The sequence below is a fragment of the Plectropomus leopardus genome, chromosome 15 (assembly GCF_008729295.1).
Source record: "Plectropomus leopardus isolate mb chromosome 15, YSFRI_Pleo_2.0, whole genome shotgun sequence".
Lineage (NCBI taxonomy): Eukaryota > Metazoa > Chordata > Actinopteri > Perciformes > Serranidae > Plectropomus > Plectropomus leopardus.
Genome location: NC_056477.1, coordinates 19997900 through 20015156, shown reverse-complemented (window position 1 = coordinate 20015156; position 17257 = coordinate 19997900). Strand labels below are relative to the sequence as shown.

At 39.2% G+C, this 17257-nt stretch overlaps 1 protein-coding gene across 4 annotated transcripts in view; it reads right to left on the bottom strand.

Annotated features, from left to right (window-relative positions):
• The window catches only part of micu1 (mitochondrial calcium uptake 1), a 40581-nt gene extending 28743 nt beyond the window's left edge, over nt 1-11838 (bottom strand). For all 4 annotated transcript variants that reach the window (XM_042502741.1, XM_042502742.1, XM_042502743.1 and 1 more), the window contains exons 1-4: nt 11727-11838; nt 5348-5512; nt 3935-4127; nt 857-1019 (exon numbers count right to left, since the gene is read on the bottom strand). In XM_042502741.1, coding sequence (XP_042358675.1) covers nt 857-1019; nt 3935-4127; nt 5348-5511 — 520 coding nt within the window. In that variant the 5' untranslated portion in view covers nt 5512; nt 11727-11838. The remainder of the gene's footprint in view (nt 1-856; nt 1020-3934; nt 4128-5347; nt 5513-11726) is intronic.
• Nucleotides 11839-17257: the final 5419 nt, after the last annotated feature.

Genomic DNA, 17257 nt, shown 5'->3' with positions numbered 1-17257 from the left:
CAGCAGCACAGAAAATCTATATAATCAGCACAGTTTCAAGATGGACACCCAAGATTAATGTCACCAAATAAAAATATCTGGCAATTTGTCTCCCCTTCTGTTCCTGAGCTATGGAATTGTATAATGGCCTGAAAAGTGTTTTTTGGAGAACATAATTATCTCACAGTGAGGCTGACCTTTGACCTTTTCCTATTAGACATTTGTATGATATTTTTTCATAGTTAGCATATGAATTCTTGAGTTATGGCCAAAACATGTTTATGAGGTCACAGTGACCTTGACCTTCAACCTCAGAACTCTAATCAGTTCATTCTTGAATCAAAGTGGACGTCTGTGCCAAATTTGAGGAAACTCTCTTGAGGCCTTCTTGAGATAATGCATTCACGAAAATGAGACAGATGCAAGGTCACGATGACTTCATCATTTTACCACCAAAATCAAATCAGTTCACTATTGAATCCAAGTGAACATTTGTGACAGATTAAAAAAAATGCTTCTAGGTTTTCTTATGTTTACAAGAATAAGACAGCAAAGGTCACACTGAGCTTGACCTTTGACTTCCAAATTCTAACTAGTTTATTCTTGAATACGAGTGGACGTTTGTGCCAAATTTGAAGAAATTTCTTCAAGGCCTTTTTGAGATATCACGTTAACAAGAATGAACAGACGTAGGATGGACATCAGAAAACATATTGCCTCCAGCCATGGTTATCACCGGCGGAGAGGCATAATTACTTGACTCTAGAGAAGCAGACTCAAGGAATAAAGAAAACCGAGTGAAAATCATAAATAAAGAACTGGAGCATGCCAGAAGAAGACTAAACAAAGGTGCTGGAAGGAAAGACAAGAGACTCACTCTCAGGCTGCTTCTCGTTAGGTGTGATGGAGCGGATGAAGTCCTGGGGCGTCATGTAAACCTCAGCGTCTCCGTGCTCACCGATGACTTTCAGCGTGGCAAAGTAGCGAAAGATCTTGTCTGGAGTCGAGTAGGCTCTAATCCTGTTCTCGTACTCCATCACCTGCCGACCAGACAGGAACCAAAATTAATGACACAAAATTTCACGAATTAGGCACAAGCACCACTAACATACCTAAACATCTACCAAATCAAAGACCCATTGATACTACAACCCTGTGTGAAGCAAGGTAAGTGATCTGAGGGAGAGTTAAGAGAGTGCGGAGAGGGCGAAGGAGTGACCAGAATAAAGAAGCAGGTGGTGGCAGGAAAACAAGTTGACGAGCCTGATGGGGAAGTATATTAACCTCCTGACTCAACTGTCACATAATCAAAACAGGAAATAGTGTATCAGCATCAGTCTGACTGGCTGGTTAACATGAAGGAAAAGCGTAAGGCTGACAGCATGGCTTCAATGACTTACCGAGGTCCAACATTTTTTTAAAACGACAAAAAAATTTAATTTATTCAACTCTGTTACACACATTAGTCACGTCAATGTTTGTCTTGACACTTTTCACCATTTGCTTTTCAGCAGAAAGTTTCAAACAGATGCAGCATAACTGGGAAATTGACAGAGCGGTGTCTGTTTGGGAGCTGTGCTCAACCGCACACTAATCCACACAGACTGTTATTCCATGTGACACTGACGAATTGTGTACACTGCACAAACTCCCTGTGGAAAAAGTAAAATGTGTTTTACAGCCTCAACTTTTTGAAGCCGTTATCCACTTCAATCTGACAACACAAAGTAAGAGAGAGATGCACAGACTTTGATCAAAGTGGATTCTCTTTTTGGGCCTGTAGCTATGTTTATGTGCCTCTGTGTTGGTTCCCTCTCTTTAGCAATCCTTATTGATCTTTAGGGAAATCACCAGGAGCAGATCCCCCCCAGAGGAGGCAACCATCAGTATATGGATGAGAGGTTATAGGACAGCTGCGTTGAAATGCCGTGGAGCCTGACTGATGTAAAGCCCGGGATACACCGTCATCTCTCTCCAGATCTCATCACCTCAGATTTACAGGCTACTGATCTCAGCATCACCCACACTGATGGAGACTCAAGCCCATTCTTCTGAGCTTTCAGCCGTTTATGCCCTGTCTTTCCATTACAAAAATTGCACATATACAACCAGGAGGGTGAAATTCAAGTCACATTAGTTATTTATTCTTTTTTTTTCCCTCAGGTTTTCAAAGATTGTTGTGCAACATCTGAGACAAGAGTGGGAAATCACTTTAAAAGTAAGAAGGTGAAGGCACTGAATTTTAAAGCACACATTAGGGTGAAAATTCCCTCTTGCTGCATAATTTTGAGTTATTATTCAGACAGCCCCCATCAACTCTGAAAAAAAGTAATGACAAAACATATGAAAGGACCAAAAACTAAAATAAATGTCATAAAGCAGGCTTGGCTTTTCAGTACTGTCCAAAAATACAAACACTCTTCTTTCTATTAAACTGATAAGGGGATGCTGAATTGAGGCGAGGTCAGTCTCTGCTGGTGGAACAGGCAGCTGAGCTGAGAAAGATGGAGACTGGGATGGGTGGGGCTAACTTAACAGGACTGTAACAGTTCACCAGCAATGGCAGAGAGAGACTGCAGGAAAGAAACAGCATATTTTCCACATATAACTTGGTAAATGGAGGGTTTATTTCAACCAAACCAGAGTTGCTGATTGTTGGACAGTGCAAGACTAACCAAGACGGTTTTGGAAGGTTTTATTTTGTTTCTGTCATGTTTGAATGATGTGTCTTTTATGATGAGTTAACAAGACAAGTTCAGTCTTAGTTCAGTGACTGAGGAAAACGCAGATTCAGAAGATGCATGTTGTAGTTTTCTTCTAAGTAAGGACAATATCTGTAATATTTCCCCTTATTAACATTTTTGTTAATTTACTGGACTAAGAGCTGTTGGAACATAGAAAAGTCACAACTTAAAAACACATCTCCCAGTTGAAACTACGAGGAGGGGGGACGCCACCACCAGGGTTGGAAATTAACCAGCCACTGTTGAGCCACTGAAAAGATCAAATCTAACTGCCACTTATATATTTTACCAGCATTGGAATGGTGGCAGGCTAATTTCCAATCCTGGCCACCACACACACCTGTGCCAGTTATATGCAATCGCTGGTTGTTGGGTACATTGTAGGTGAGACAATGTTGTACCTGCTACAATGACCTCTATTGCCAGCTCATCCTTTTATTTACCATGTACCGTCATATACTGTATGCCCAAGTGAAATGTCAGGAAGGTATGAAAAACCACCTAAGTCCAAATCTTCACCAACATTAAACCATCAATATTTCAGGGCAGTCACAGTCCAAAGCAGTGATGCACAAACTTGGACATTTGCACACATACACACACAATATTTACTTCAGACAGCACGCTTTATCAAACGTAGACTTTATTTGTCATAGTGAGTCAGCTGGCACAAACAACCTATTTTTACCAACGCACTAGTGAATCCTGTGCTGCTAAAAACGGTTTGCTCCCTAGACGTCTATATGCTTTCAGCAGACAGAGGCTGCTGCTGAGTTAAGAGTAACTGCACAATTTTTAAATCTTCACCCAAAAGTCAGATGTACTATTGCATCACATTTTCTTTATAAAAAAATTACATTGAACATTCAAACGTCCTCCTCTTTCCTCCTCCCTGGTCCTCCAACAAAATATATTCAGAACTACAAACTGTGCTGGCATCGCATCAGATATCCTTTGGTCTTCCTCTGCTTGTTCTTTTGTCATCTGCTGCCTAATTAACACCAATAAAATCTTAGAGGTGGTGCATTTTGTTTATGACAACAGTAATGCATGCTGATTACCTCTGTGTGACTCAGTAAAATATTCTGTCAAAAATATACTTGCGTTTGCATATTGGACATTGATTGGGAGGGCGTTCAAAACACCATTCTGGGGGTGAATTAAAATACTGGACTCACTGAACGGCTGAATGTTTATTGCTTATTGATTACCTTGCGGTCACGGAATCCAGAGCGCGGCTTCTTTTTTTTCCCCTCACCACCTTCACTTGCTTCTTCGTCTCCACTGCTGGCCTCCACAGACTTTTCTGACTCTGTCTCAGAATCTGCATCCTTCACGAAATCTGCCCCCTCTCCGGCTGGCTGCTCAGAGTGTCGAACGGAAGGCCCTGCATCCGCATATGCTCTAATTTGCAACAAAGAAACAGATTAGAAACAGATTTACACCTGAGAGTCATTTCTATGTTATTTATAAAGCAGGTTAAGAATTGCAATATCTCTCTGTGCTCTGCTCTAGCATCAAGTAGAACTGGGGAAGTGTGTAGCTGACTATGATTTAGATTGTATGGACTGTGGCTATGATGCTAAACAGTCTAAACAGAGAAAAAGAATGAGAGAGATTATGTACTGTGCTGTGCTTTGCTTGTCTGTGCAATGCGGAGAGGTTCACCGAGGCAAACCCCCACTTGACCATTTTTCTGACTAAATTGAAAATTGGAATAATAATAATAAATAGCTGGGTCTGTCTAGAGCAGGCTGAATAATTCAGTTTAACGAGACACAAGGAGAATGAAGCCTGGGGTGAAGGCCTGGAACAGTCTCGTCCCATCAGTCTCAAATACCCTGAGGCACCATCCATCACTCTGCCTCCTGCAGCACAGTCACTCTGTCCCCATAGAGCCCTCACGTCAACACCCTCTCCAGCACTTCACCCTAACTAAACAACAGCCTCCTTAGTAATGGATAGCGATAAAAACATTGCAACACCCTTGGGGTGGTGGCTTGGCATGTCAACAGAAATGCAGGTAAGCAACTTCATGGGGTGGTTTCCCTTACAGTTGTGTAATGTTGTAGAATTGAAGTTGGCGTGCGCTCAAAAGTCGAACTGCCGTCAAATTCTGCACCGCAAGCAATTCTTAGTTTACTGAATGTAGATCAATGCCTGTCCATTTAATGGGGACCACGCCAGACAAACCAGCTTGCAAGTCATTGTGTTAAAAGAAGCTATCGTCTAAAGAGAGACACAAGTCATCATGTGCCGCTCAAGGGGGATCATCTTTGATGTGGTAGGAAAACAAGAAAAATATAGATGAAAAGAAACGTGGAAAATGAAAACCCAGACTGATAAAAGCAAAACCGTGTTTGGGGGTGGTGAACAATTTGTGTGATACTTTGAAATGTTTCATGGCAAGCAATCAAAGACAAACTTCTCTTTGAAAATTAGACTAACATGTTTTGCAGTTGATGGTTATTTTTATGTGTATGACTGAATTCTTTGTGTTTTCATGTTTGCAAACCAGCTTGCCTTAAAATGCCCCTTGACAAACAAAATCAAGTATTTTTAAATTCAAACAGAAGACCATTATCATGTTTTAGGAGCACACTGGTGCACTACTGGGCCCTTACCTTTTCCAGAGCAGCCCAGTAGTAGCAGACACACCAGTTACTCCAGCCAGGGCTGCCAACATCAGCCTCCTCCGGCCAGACCCTCGCACTGCTCCACTGTGGTAGCGCCGGGACAACTGCACTAGCCCCACAGAAACTGCGGACAATTGCCGCAAGCGGAACATCCTGCAGAGACAAAAGGAATAAAGATGTGGTGAAACAGCTGAGACTCTTATGGTGGCCTACACAGGGCTTTATTGCACAAAGGAGCACATATCGTCTGAATGTAACATAGAGGCATGCACACTGCTACCACTGTATTAAGCACATTCCTTTTCCAGTCATAAGCCATGGATTTCTTAGGTAAGGATTTGGAGAATCTGACCAAAAAACTAATTAACACTCATCTCAAGAGGCAAAGCTTAGAACAATAGCAGTGCACCTTTGGGATCTGTCCTCATACTGCACTGCAGGCAAGCTGTACCTTCAACAGCCAATGCAGAAATGTCCTGGAATCCTCACACACCTCAATTAATAAACAACAGAGAGCAAGGCTAAAACTAATTGCCACCAGCAAAGCTAAGCTCCAGAACTTCATTTTCAACCAGACTGTTGCTTCGTTCATCTGTGTCATGGAAAGATGATTAACAATTAAGCAAGGGGCTACTGGTGTGTATCCGTAGCTCCCGTGTGTGCAGAAAGCATGGGACAGAGGAGTTCATCCCACTGAGGCCTGACGCTGCCACCTGTCGATATCCTATTAACAATTCAGACACCGATTGTCAAACTGATTGAGTAGATTGACAGAAGAAGAAATGGCATATGCTAATTTGGTGTGTTCGGGAGCCCATGACTGTTGGGACTGAGGGCAACAGCAAGCCTGCGTGCGCATTATTTCTATGGAGACTGGTGCTAAAAGACTGGTGCCAAAGATATTATTGACATCAGTAAGAGACAAGCCTATCCAGTGCAACAGAACAACCTGAGCTTCAACTTGAATGAAAGTCGATGATAGCAGAAAAAATCTTCAAGAGGAAAAACCCACTAAATTAAGAATTCCAATACGTTATTTTTATTGCCTAGGAAAGTTCAATCAATATTTGTGAACATGAGCTACTCTCTCTCAAAGGCAGAGAGGAGAGAAGTCTCCAACTTGTGATGTAAACAAGTTTGAGGTCTGCAGCTGCTCTGTAGACAATGAATAAGAACCTGATTTTTTAGACCCACAGTTTTTTTTCTCATTTATACCCTAATGAGCTTTATTCTATCCTAGTGTTAAAAGCGTTAAAACTGAAAATCTACTTAAATACTTAGCACATTCACCCTGGCTGCTCTCAATGTCATCTATAACATCTTTCCCAAATCACTGTCTATAGAGCAGCTCTTTACTTTATACTTGATGGCATCACCAATTTGAGTTTTATAGCACTCTATTCTTTGGATTTGGGAGAGTTGTTAATGTTTACATATATTTTTGGATTGTCTTGGACCATAGGAATAAAATACATGAATTTTAAAAGTGGACATTGTTCCCTTTTATGCCATTGTACTGTGCCAATGACTGCGCTCATATGCTTAAAAGGAATACATTCCACATTTTGTTTGACCTCTACTTCATGCTCTTATGTGGTCTAAACACACTTGTAAGTTGCTTGGATAAGAGCCTCTGCCAAATGAGTGTGATATAAAGTACCAAACAATTTGAACAAGACGTCCCATCTGTAAATAACTAAAAGAAAAATGATAAGAATTGAAGCCATGAAATAATTTCTCAAATACTGACCATAGATGTAAAATAGATGTAAAAGAAATGTATTTTGAGGTTTTATGTTCACCTGTAAAGACCTTTTCCTCTAAATACAGCTTAAATATACAAGAAGCAAACGGGCAAACAAAAAGCACAGATTTGTTTTTCTTGGTTTGTTTGAGTCCAAGCTGCCAGCTGAGGACCGCCCATCTAGGCTAGTATAATTCATGTCTTCCCGAGCCTTCAAAATATGTCAACTGTGCTGAAATTAATCATTTTCAAAGTGAGAGTTACCCATGATCTGTAAAATCCCCAGTTGGGGGGCTTGGAGCTTGTACAGAAAATAGATTTTTCACAGCTGAGACACACCAATGCTCTCTTTCTTCTCATCAGCCTGTGAGGACTTTTTTTGGCTGAGAAGGGGACACTGGGAATCTAAAAGCTATCTTGAATCAAAAGTAGTATGCCACACCATAGCTACAACTCCCTTATCTGTATCCCTTTGCAGAGTACTGAAAGGGACCTTTTTGGTACAGTTTGGCACCCCAGTACCTTTGGTGGAGACTCTTTTGAATACCTTACATTTAGGGTTTGGCTATGTGGAGACTATCAAATATTGCAAAATTTTTTATATTGAGTCTCATATCACCATTACGAATCTTCCCAACAACCAACAGGGATCTACGATATCTGATTTCTTGCCGATATCCCATATATAACAACTCATTTTGCCTATAACCAGTATTAATATGTCTTTGCCAATTCCAATACTTCATTTTAAAGCCAATATCCGCCGATATCGACTACATGCAGATAATTTTGTGCATCCTACTAATTTCCCTGACATTCAAATAGAAAAAAAAATTTGGGTTGGTTGACTGGTCTAAAAGTAAGAAAACATTCAGAAAACAGTTAGAATTGAGCACAAATTATTCTAAAACGATAAAACAAAAGTCCTTAAATGCTCGGTATATTACTTGAGCCATTTAAATCATATTTTAAATGCTGCTGAAATCTGTATCACTTTACGCCCAACTTTATGCAAACAATAACAACTCAAATAACATTTTTTAAAACAATATCCTTTACAAAAAAGTTGTTGTTTTTTTTAAAAACGTGCCTGATTATTACCACAACATTTTCAATAGGTGAATGAAATCACACAAAAATCACACAGACTGGCATTTCTGGAGCTGACTACCAAGGGCAGCAACGTTCAATCAACTAATTGCGCACATCCCTATTCAGGGTATCGATATAACATCAGTATATTACAAAGCTCTACTTGCATTCAAAAACTTACAAATGCAGGAACACACACTCCAATCGACAATGGTTTAAGGAAATTTAGGAACTAGTATGTGATGCTATTACAACAACAAAAGCAAACATTAACAAAGCATTGATGTAAGTGTGATGGAGCTCTTGACTACTGAGGTTTTAGCAATGAGAACAGTACACAACAAAGTACAGAACATTTTGTCACTGCTGGGTAATGGACAGAGAAAATATCACTGGTGATTTTAAGGTCACTGATGGACATCGTTTTGTTCATTTAGGTGTGTTTGGTAAAAGCTTTCCCAAGCTGCTTGTGAGAGATGTGCCCTTTAAAAACAGTTATCATCAAGTCATTTGCAGCTACGTTTTCTTGCCTTTGTTCTACATCCATAAAGCAAGGTGCTACGTTATAAGTAGTAACACTGACAAATTTAAAACATCATCCAGCAGTTTATACGTATAATGCCTTGTGGTTGTCAGGGTCTTCTGATCTAACTCTCTTGACAGGTTTTTAGTCATTGTTATCAAGATGAATGATAAATGATTGTCCAAAATTAATCAGCTCGCTGAACGCTACAAAGCATACATCAACCACTACATCAAACCCCTGCCAATTATATTTACCATCCGGTGCTGCCTCCATGTTTGAATAAAACATGAAAGCTGCATCAGCACGTCTCAGGTTGTATCCTTTCACAGTGAGCCAAGTGTTTAGAGACATTCATTTTTCTTATTTTAAAGCATTCAGTCCAGCCAGTCCCACAGCACAATCCAGAATTACATTCAGTCCTTTTAAATCTGGTGACAAGGCACACTGGGACCTGAAACTGACCTGGGACCTGGTAAATCAATATTGCCTCTGGTCATCAACATTGTCCATCACCTGAAAAGTGACATGTTGAGATGCCCACAAGAGAAACGCAAGTATTTATGTTTTGTGACCACTACTCAATACTTGAATGATCCCATCCTATAAAAACAAAAGGGGACAGAAAAGGAGTGGGCAGTGTCACCTCCACAGCCTGGGGCACTAAAAATAATGTTTAATGCCCTCAGTTGAAACTTGAGATGCGTTCCTCTCAAACAATAGTAAACTCAGCAGTTTCAAAGTGCTAAACTTTGCAGGTCCTCTGTTGCTCAGGGATGTTTTCTGCCTCTGAGCAGTAAATATAAACAGGGAGGATTACTGTCAGGAGTACCAGGAGCACAGATGAAGAAAAGTCTGCATGTCCACTAGGGATGAGGGGAAAAAATTGTTTCAGTATATTGTATCCCAATATGTTGCACGGCAATATTGTATTGATACATGGAAAACATATCAATTATCATTTTATTGCAGATACAAATTAAACTTTTGGTAGACTACTAGCATATCGAAATTAATTTTTTTTTCAATCCACGACATATATGTAGCTACAGTAAAAATGATTAAAGTGGGATGGACAGACTGAAAAATGCATCTTATTAGATAAAAGCACATGTTGAAGTTTTTTTTGTTAATTTGCAATTGAAAAAAGGTAATAAATCCCAGTATATTGTAATATATGTTATCGGAATACTCAGCAATTCCAAAACATTTAAAATCATAAAAGTATTGTATTAGGACCTAAGTACTGTTAGTTTCTGAACTGGGGGGCTTTGGTGATTCATAATCCTCATGTCCACCCCTTGGTTTCCCATGAAAACAACAGCCACCAATTTGTTAAAAAGGGTTGAAAAAACTACCAGTTTCATTTAAAAATGCTTTTAAAATTATCATTAAAAACCATGTTTTACTAGCACACTTTTAAGAACTCACTGTATATACTACACATTAACCAAAGTTAACAAAATTCTTGCAGATGCAGGAGCAGCAGCGTAGGTTTGTTTGCTATTTTGTTTAAAGAGTGATGTGCAGCAAGCAAATCCAGTGATGTATACTCATTTCTTGTCCCCATGCAGTGATACAAACACTGAAGCATTTCAAAGACATGCTATATTTAATTTAAATGCACATTTGATATGGCTATTACATTTTTAAATAAGGTATTGGCTATGTCAGTATTTTAATTTTTGTTTACGCAAATAAAAAGTCTATTGGGCCGCTCATATTATTTGCAGTTTTCAAACTTTGTGAAATGATTTCAGCTTGTCTATCAATACATTTTAGACATTTTTGTAACATTTTAACAATATTGTGATAACAATGTGATAATTTTGGTTACTATAATCGTGATATGACAATTTCATACCATCAGATTGAATAGATTTTTAAGCTGGTCTATAAATGGCTTTTGACTTATGACAGCTTTCTTATGAGTTGAATCATTACTTTGAGGTACCATTTTAAAAAAAATAAGCAATGTTCATTTAACCATTCTTTGTGATTATTCACAAAAGATTAATCAGAAAGACACCATAAACACTTTATAGACAGAGAATGTACTAATAACCAAAGGTTGGGCAAATTTGCCAGTGTGGTGACTCAAAGGTTACTTAGCCATTCCTCAGTGCCCAACTGGAATATCAAGTGCACACAATGTTAAGACTGTGTTTACTGCAAGTAATTTTGTCAAAAACTAAAGGAATTTTAGCAAACACATACACATAGTAAACTACCATAATTATGACTTGAAAACTTAATTTAATGAGATCCAACAATTCCCTAAAACTGAGGTCCAGAGACACCCAAGGGTCCATCTGCAAAGTTGATAACATTGCCAAGTAAAATGAAGAAAAGTTTAACTTCAGCATAACTGAGAACTACACTAGCATGTCAGAGGGCGATATCATATGATTTATTCCACATAGGTACCCATACAATGTTTAAGAAATATCTTTTCAGACAGACACTACACAAGGACATAAACATTAGTCTTCCGTGTGGGGTGTGGCTGATATGGTCCCCATCAGTTCGTCTGACATCAAAATTTAAGAAGGCAAACATACGTTACAGCTAAACTAGCTAAAAATTAACGTGGCAAACACACAGTGGTTAAAAACACAATATTCATGGGAACATTAGTGCCAAGTTTGACATGTCAGAACAGAAACCTGAACCCCAAAAGTTATTCTCATGACTGACAAGGACCCCAATGTTTGTTTTAAAGCTTAAGTTGACCTCCTCGACAACAGCCGCCTGTGATAAGTGACTGCTAACGAGTTCGTTTTCAACACCAGTCCTCATTTATTTATTTTTTTTTATCAGTTGTTACTGTTAACATGACATGCTCAGCTATCGAGCCCTGCAGTGAGATAATTGTTTCGTAGCGAAGCTAACGCTAGCTAGCAAGCTAACAGTAAACGTTAGCATAAATATCTACCATTAGCTCAGGGAGCCCTTCACACAGCTTCGTTAGAGAGCTGTCTTAGCACACAGGCAGCACGGTTACTCACGTTATTGGCAACACAAACGTCAGTCAGTCCAAAATGATAGTGTCTTCGGCGTTACAGGGGGACGTTTTCCCCTCTTGTGTCTGCAGAGATGGAGCGCAGCATAAACAGCAGTTCCGTGTTCACCAACAACCGTGCGGACAGCGGGGTGGGGCGTCATATACACACCCCGCCCCATGCAGTGTGGACGGGCTCCGTCCCACCACAGCTGGGGATGCATTAACTGTGGAAGCTGTTTAAAATCAAATGAACAGGACGCATTTTACCGAAGGTCGTAAACAGCTGCATGATATGCTCCTATTCAGCACAGTCTCGTAATACACGAGAAATGCTATCTTAAATTGGACACTGGCAAACAGCTATGTGAGGAAATTTACAATTAAATGTTGGGAAAATGCCCCTTGTTCTCTAGCCTTTATGACTCCAATCTGACTACAAACTGAAATCAAAATAAGAAATGGGAGCAAACTATAAATCAAAGGCTATGGTGATGGCATCAAAGGTCCTTATAGCCTGCTATAAGGCCTGTTACAGGGATGGTATGCCCATTTAAAAAATACAAATGTTATTCCCATTGTCTAAAGCAGTTCAAAAAGATTATGAACAACTCACTCCCAAATAAAAAACTTAATTACTAAAAAAAGAGGGGGAAAAAAGTGATTTCAAAGGGAACCGAGAACCCCATTCATGAGTCCTAAAACCCCCAAATAGATAAACAAATCAGCACCTCTGGTTCACTCATCTCAAAGTCAATGGGTTTTTTAATTGGTAATTGGTTAAAGGCCTGAAATAAGGTCTGTGATTAACAAAAGCTTAAAAGACTTTAACATTATTTTATAAAATATGTCAATTTATACTCCACTTGTGAACTTTGAAGCTTATAAAAAAAAGCTTATTAAAAAAAGACGTTAAATCATGAGACAGTAGTGTAGTATGTTTATATCCTAACATTAGCTTTTCACTTCTGGAGATTACATTTAGGCTTAAAAAATAAGAAAAGGGGCATATATTTGTGAAGATTATCTTGCTGAAGAAAACGTGTAAGTATCAAGCATTTCCTTGCCACGGAGCTTATTATCTACAATGATCCAAAAATCCAATGGAAAAATCCCAAAGGACCAGGGCAAATATAACTTCTGCATTGGCAACCATCATCCCTGGGGCACTCTATAAAGTCTGGAGCTGCTCCATAAACAATAAATTGGGAAAGATGGTCTAGATAACACTATGAGCACCCACTCAGGGTAATGGCATCACAAGTTTAAGACACATTCTGCCCTCAAACGGGGTCATGTTTACTGTGTTCACCAGAAGTGAACATATGAATGCCCCTGTAGCAGATTAATATTAACAGCTTGTGAAAAATACCCCCCTTTTTGTCGGATCCTGTGATTTTCTTTTTTTTTATTATTATCTCCTGCTTGTGTTTAACATGAGTTGCGTTTGTGTGAGTGTAATGACGTAAAATGACGTAGGCACGTCCGTGCGCGCTCCGATCAAAGTCTTTCCTGAATGGCCGGAGGTGAGCTATCATTAAGCAGAGCTCTGTTAAAATAAATTGATAAAATATAGTACGTATGATTATAATGTGACCAAACTGTTGTAACTTGTGTTATGTAACATCCGACACGTCTCGCGAGAGTCCTGTTGAGTTTTGTATTCGCTAATTTACGTTTTAACCAGTTTAGTGTTGTGACGAGAAAGCTAACGCTAGCATTTTAAGTTCGCTAGTTTGTTTCGTTTTCACTGTTTGATGTCGCCATTCTGTTTCTTATCAGGAGGTTTGAGCTCAGCCGCCGCCACTGTGCACACACAGCTCATTGATGTCATTCTATTGTACCACAGGTATGGAGCTATTTTTATAATTAATGGTGTTGTATTAATATATTGTAGAAAATGTTAAGCTATTATACCTAGCTTAACATTTTCTACAGTTATACCTTAAATGTTACGAAACGTTTGTTATTTTTTTGAAAGAATCAGTTTCACATGTTTAATATGAAATTCTGTTTCCTTAATGGAAATTGACAAAATTTGGGTTTTCTGGTTATTTAAATGATTTATGACATTGCCGGAGGAGGTGTGAGCTAAACCACCTTCACTGCACTCTCACTGCTCATTGATGTCATTCTATTGTACCACAGTAAAGAGCCAGAGACCCAGTGCTGCTCCCTGTCGCATTATTCTACCAACCCAGAACACAACGCAGAGAGCGAGAGAGGGAAAAGTCACACCCCTGATGTGGCATTAACAACCTCGTGAGTTGACATTTTCTTAAGAGTTCCAAATTCACAACATGACTTGCCATACCGTAAACACAAGCTCACAAGATCCATTTGAAAGCAGTATTATTTCACTGGTCTCTGGCTTTGAGAGAGATAGCTGGTGTTTACCTTTAAATGCCATAGTATTTGTGTCATTTTTTTTTTCAGATCAGATGATTTTTATAGATGAAATAGGAGAAATATTATAAGAAATTTAAAGTATAGCACATGTAGAGTATTTAGCCTCTCAACGTGGTTTGAACGAATAAGCAGTTTATGTGATAAGTTTTGAAATACACCTTGAATAAAGCTTTGGCAGTACTATTTCTGATTAAGAAAACATGCATTTCAATAACATAACTGAATTGAACTGGGAGATAGGAAGTCTCTGCTGTCAGTCATGCGTGCCTTGGCAGAGCTCCACTTTAAAAATGTATCAAAACTAAATGAATAGCATCTTCCCAGTGTGCCAGCTATAATTGTTGCCTTGAATACATATTTGCTGGACTGAATACATAATTTGAGAGGAAAAGCTGGGGGGCTGCTGAGCCGACAGGGGGATAGAAGACTGCAGGTTGCAGGGACTTGTCACAACCCATGAAAGTGCAGGTCAAATTTCTGCTTGATTTGACTGTACATCAGCATTAATGAGGTTGTGATGAATAAAGTAAAGACAGAATACAGTGCTACACAGAGGTGACTGTTGGGTTGAGTCCAAACAGTGGCTGGTTCCTTTGAGAAATGTCAGAATAGTTTATCTCAAACCTCTAGACATCAACACAATGTAATGACTTTGTCACTTATATTTTATCTTATTCATACTTACATCCCAAAACTTAAAAGCAGTTTAACCAAATAGCTCTGTGTAAAGGGCACAACGTCTCTGATAGATTTCTGGCTTAATGGTTTTTCATTAAGTGCCATTGACAAGAAACATTTTGAGAAAGCTCAGTTGCCACTTCAAAGTTGTATTCTCATCAGTCAAACCCAACCTGATAGCGCTTAGCTCTTGGCTAAGTGGAATGCCGGGACACACCTTTACACATACATAAATCTCAGTTAACTCATGCAATCAGACCTGTAAATGCACATTTATGCAGTTTGAAATGGAGGAGGAATGTTGGTAACAGCCATATAACTACTACGCTCAATGTGCCTGGGACTCATCTTGTAGCATGCTGTTTATAACACCACATATCTTTTTATGTCATCCCACTTTGGTAGATTAACCTCTCTAAAACTACAGAATGTAAATACACAAATCCTGCTTTACTCTGCTGTATCAGATCATCAAATTCTCGTGACATTTTTCTTGGTATGCTGCACAATGCCAGGAAGTTTAATGCCTTTAAATTGATTCAAGTTATGAGTAAAAAGGAGCTAAATGTTTCTCCTTTGAGAATTCATGATATATAAGAAGATGATTTAATGCATTTAGTATTCCTGCCCAGAAAGTGGGACCAGAATCTAAGCATTCTGTCAATATATTGCTTAATCAATACAACTATTGTACAATAACAAATTGATTTGTGCTCAGACAGGTCAGGGGGCATCAGCAGTTCTCTGTGAATGTTTTCTGTAAGCTTGTTTGCAATTTTATACTTGCCTCATGAAGCCCAGAACACTAATGTTACTTTTTTTTTGGATACCTTATCAGGGAACTTGAGGTATTGTCTTGATAGAACAGCACTATGATATAAAATACGCACATTGCAACAAACATCAGCCATATTACAAGTTATTATCTATACTAATCTCTTTGTCTTTTCCCACCATCTTCTTTTAAAGTAAATTTCAATACCTCCTCTCTCTCTTTCTCTCTCTCTCTCTCTCCCTCCATCTTTTTTTAATAAGGGAGGCTACTTGCTTTAACTGTGCCTGCAGCCCTTCAGTGCAGGGTTCATTAATGCGAGCAATTTATCACAAGAACCACACAATATGTAATTGTCAACTATTGAAATTTCATATTGAATTTGAATGGCTTTACGACAGTAATAACCTCAGCTAGGTGTCCACAGTGGCAGTGCATATTTTATCAATTGAAAGCCATTCATCTCGCTCACAAATGCTATGTCAGTCTTTTTATTAACCTCATAAATATGCACAACACAATGCAAATCAGTTCTTTAAATTGTTCAAAATACCTACATGCTTGGAGATCGGATCCAGGGGTGTTGCAAGGGGGGGTGGAGCTACAAAAAGCCAAATGAAAAATTTGATTTTTTTGCATTTTTTTCAGAGTAATTTGTGCCTTAACTAAATTAAAATTGGTTGAATACATCAGTTGAAACTCTCTAAGTCCCCTCTCACCTATTAAAGGTGCAAAATGGTTTAGTACGCACCTGCACCATGATTTTTGGCTTAAACAGTAAGAGCCAAATGAGCGATTGCTTATGCTACACTGTCATGTCTTTTCTTAAGAAAGGGAAATCAGGGTTTCAAAACAGGAAAGAAAGAAAACTGACTGTTAAAAAAAAATGTGCGTGAGAGATACATGGATCAAGAGAGGAGTCTACAAGGGGTGCTGTGCCACTGATCAGAGCTATATCGGCTCATCACAGGCCCTCTGTAGGTACATGCCTAAAAATATTCATATGCATGACACGTTCAAATGTCATGCAAAATATGTACATACACAAATAGTCAGTTTAAGCATGTTGGAAAGGAATAGCTGCTAAATAACTCCTGACCAGAGTGTTTTTTATATCTGTCACCATGCCTGGGGTATAGGGTTCCTGGCCCGTTAGAAGTGAGATATCAGCTAACAGTCAGGTAAACCTTAAACGAAACGACACGTCAAGTTTCCACTTTCTGACTCCAACACATTTGTTCAACTTAATTCGGGTTGAAGGTTATGCATAGCTGTTTACCCTGCAGTCCTTGTGTTACATTGCAATAGTAACTGCACTGCATGCTGATCACATCCATCCTGCTATTGTGGTAGTGCAAAGGTGGAGCAGGAGATAAGACAGGTCTGCAGAACAGCTCTGCTCAACTGTTTTTAGTACATAATGCCAAAACTGCACTGTGGCTTGTGTTTGGTGTCTCACTCTTGAGTGCTACATTACATTTGTAAATCCATAGGGGACTGCTGGCTTTCCGTGTTTCTGTACGCCCATGACATGTCCCAGCTGAGCTGCCGTGTAGAATGGAGCGATGGTGAAACTTGATCCACATGCTGTACCTCTTTTTAATGGTGAACGATGACTCAGGTGAAGTCCTGCAGACGAAAGCAGGCTCCGGTTTCAGCAGTCATTGTACTGTGTGGTG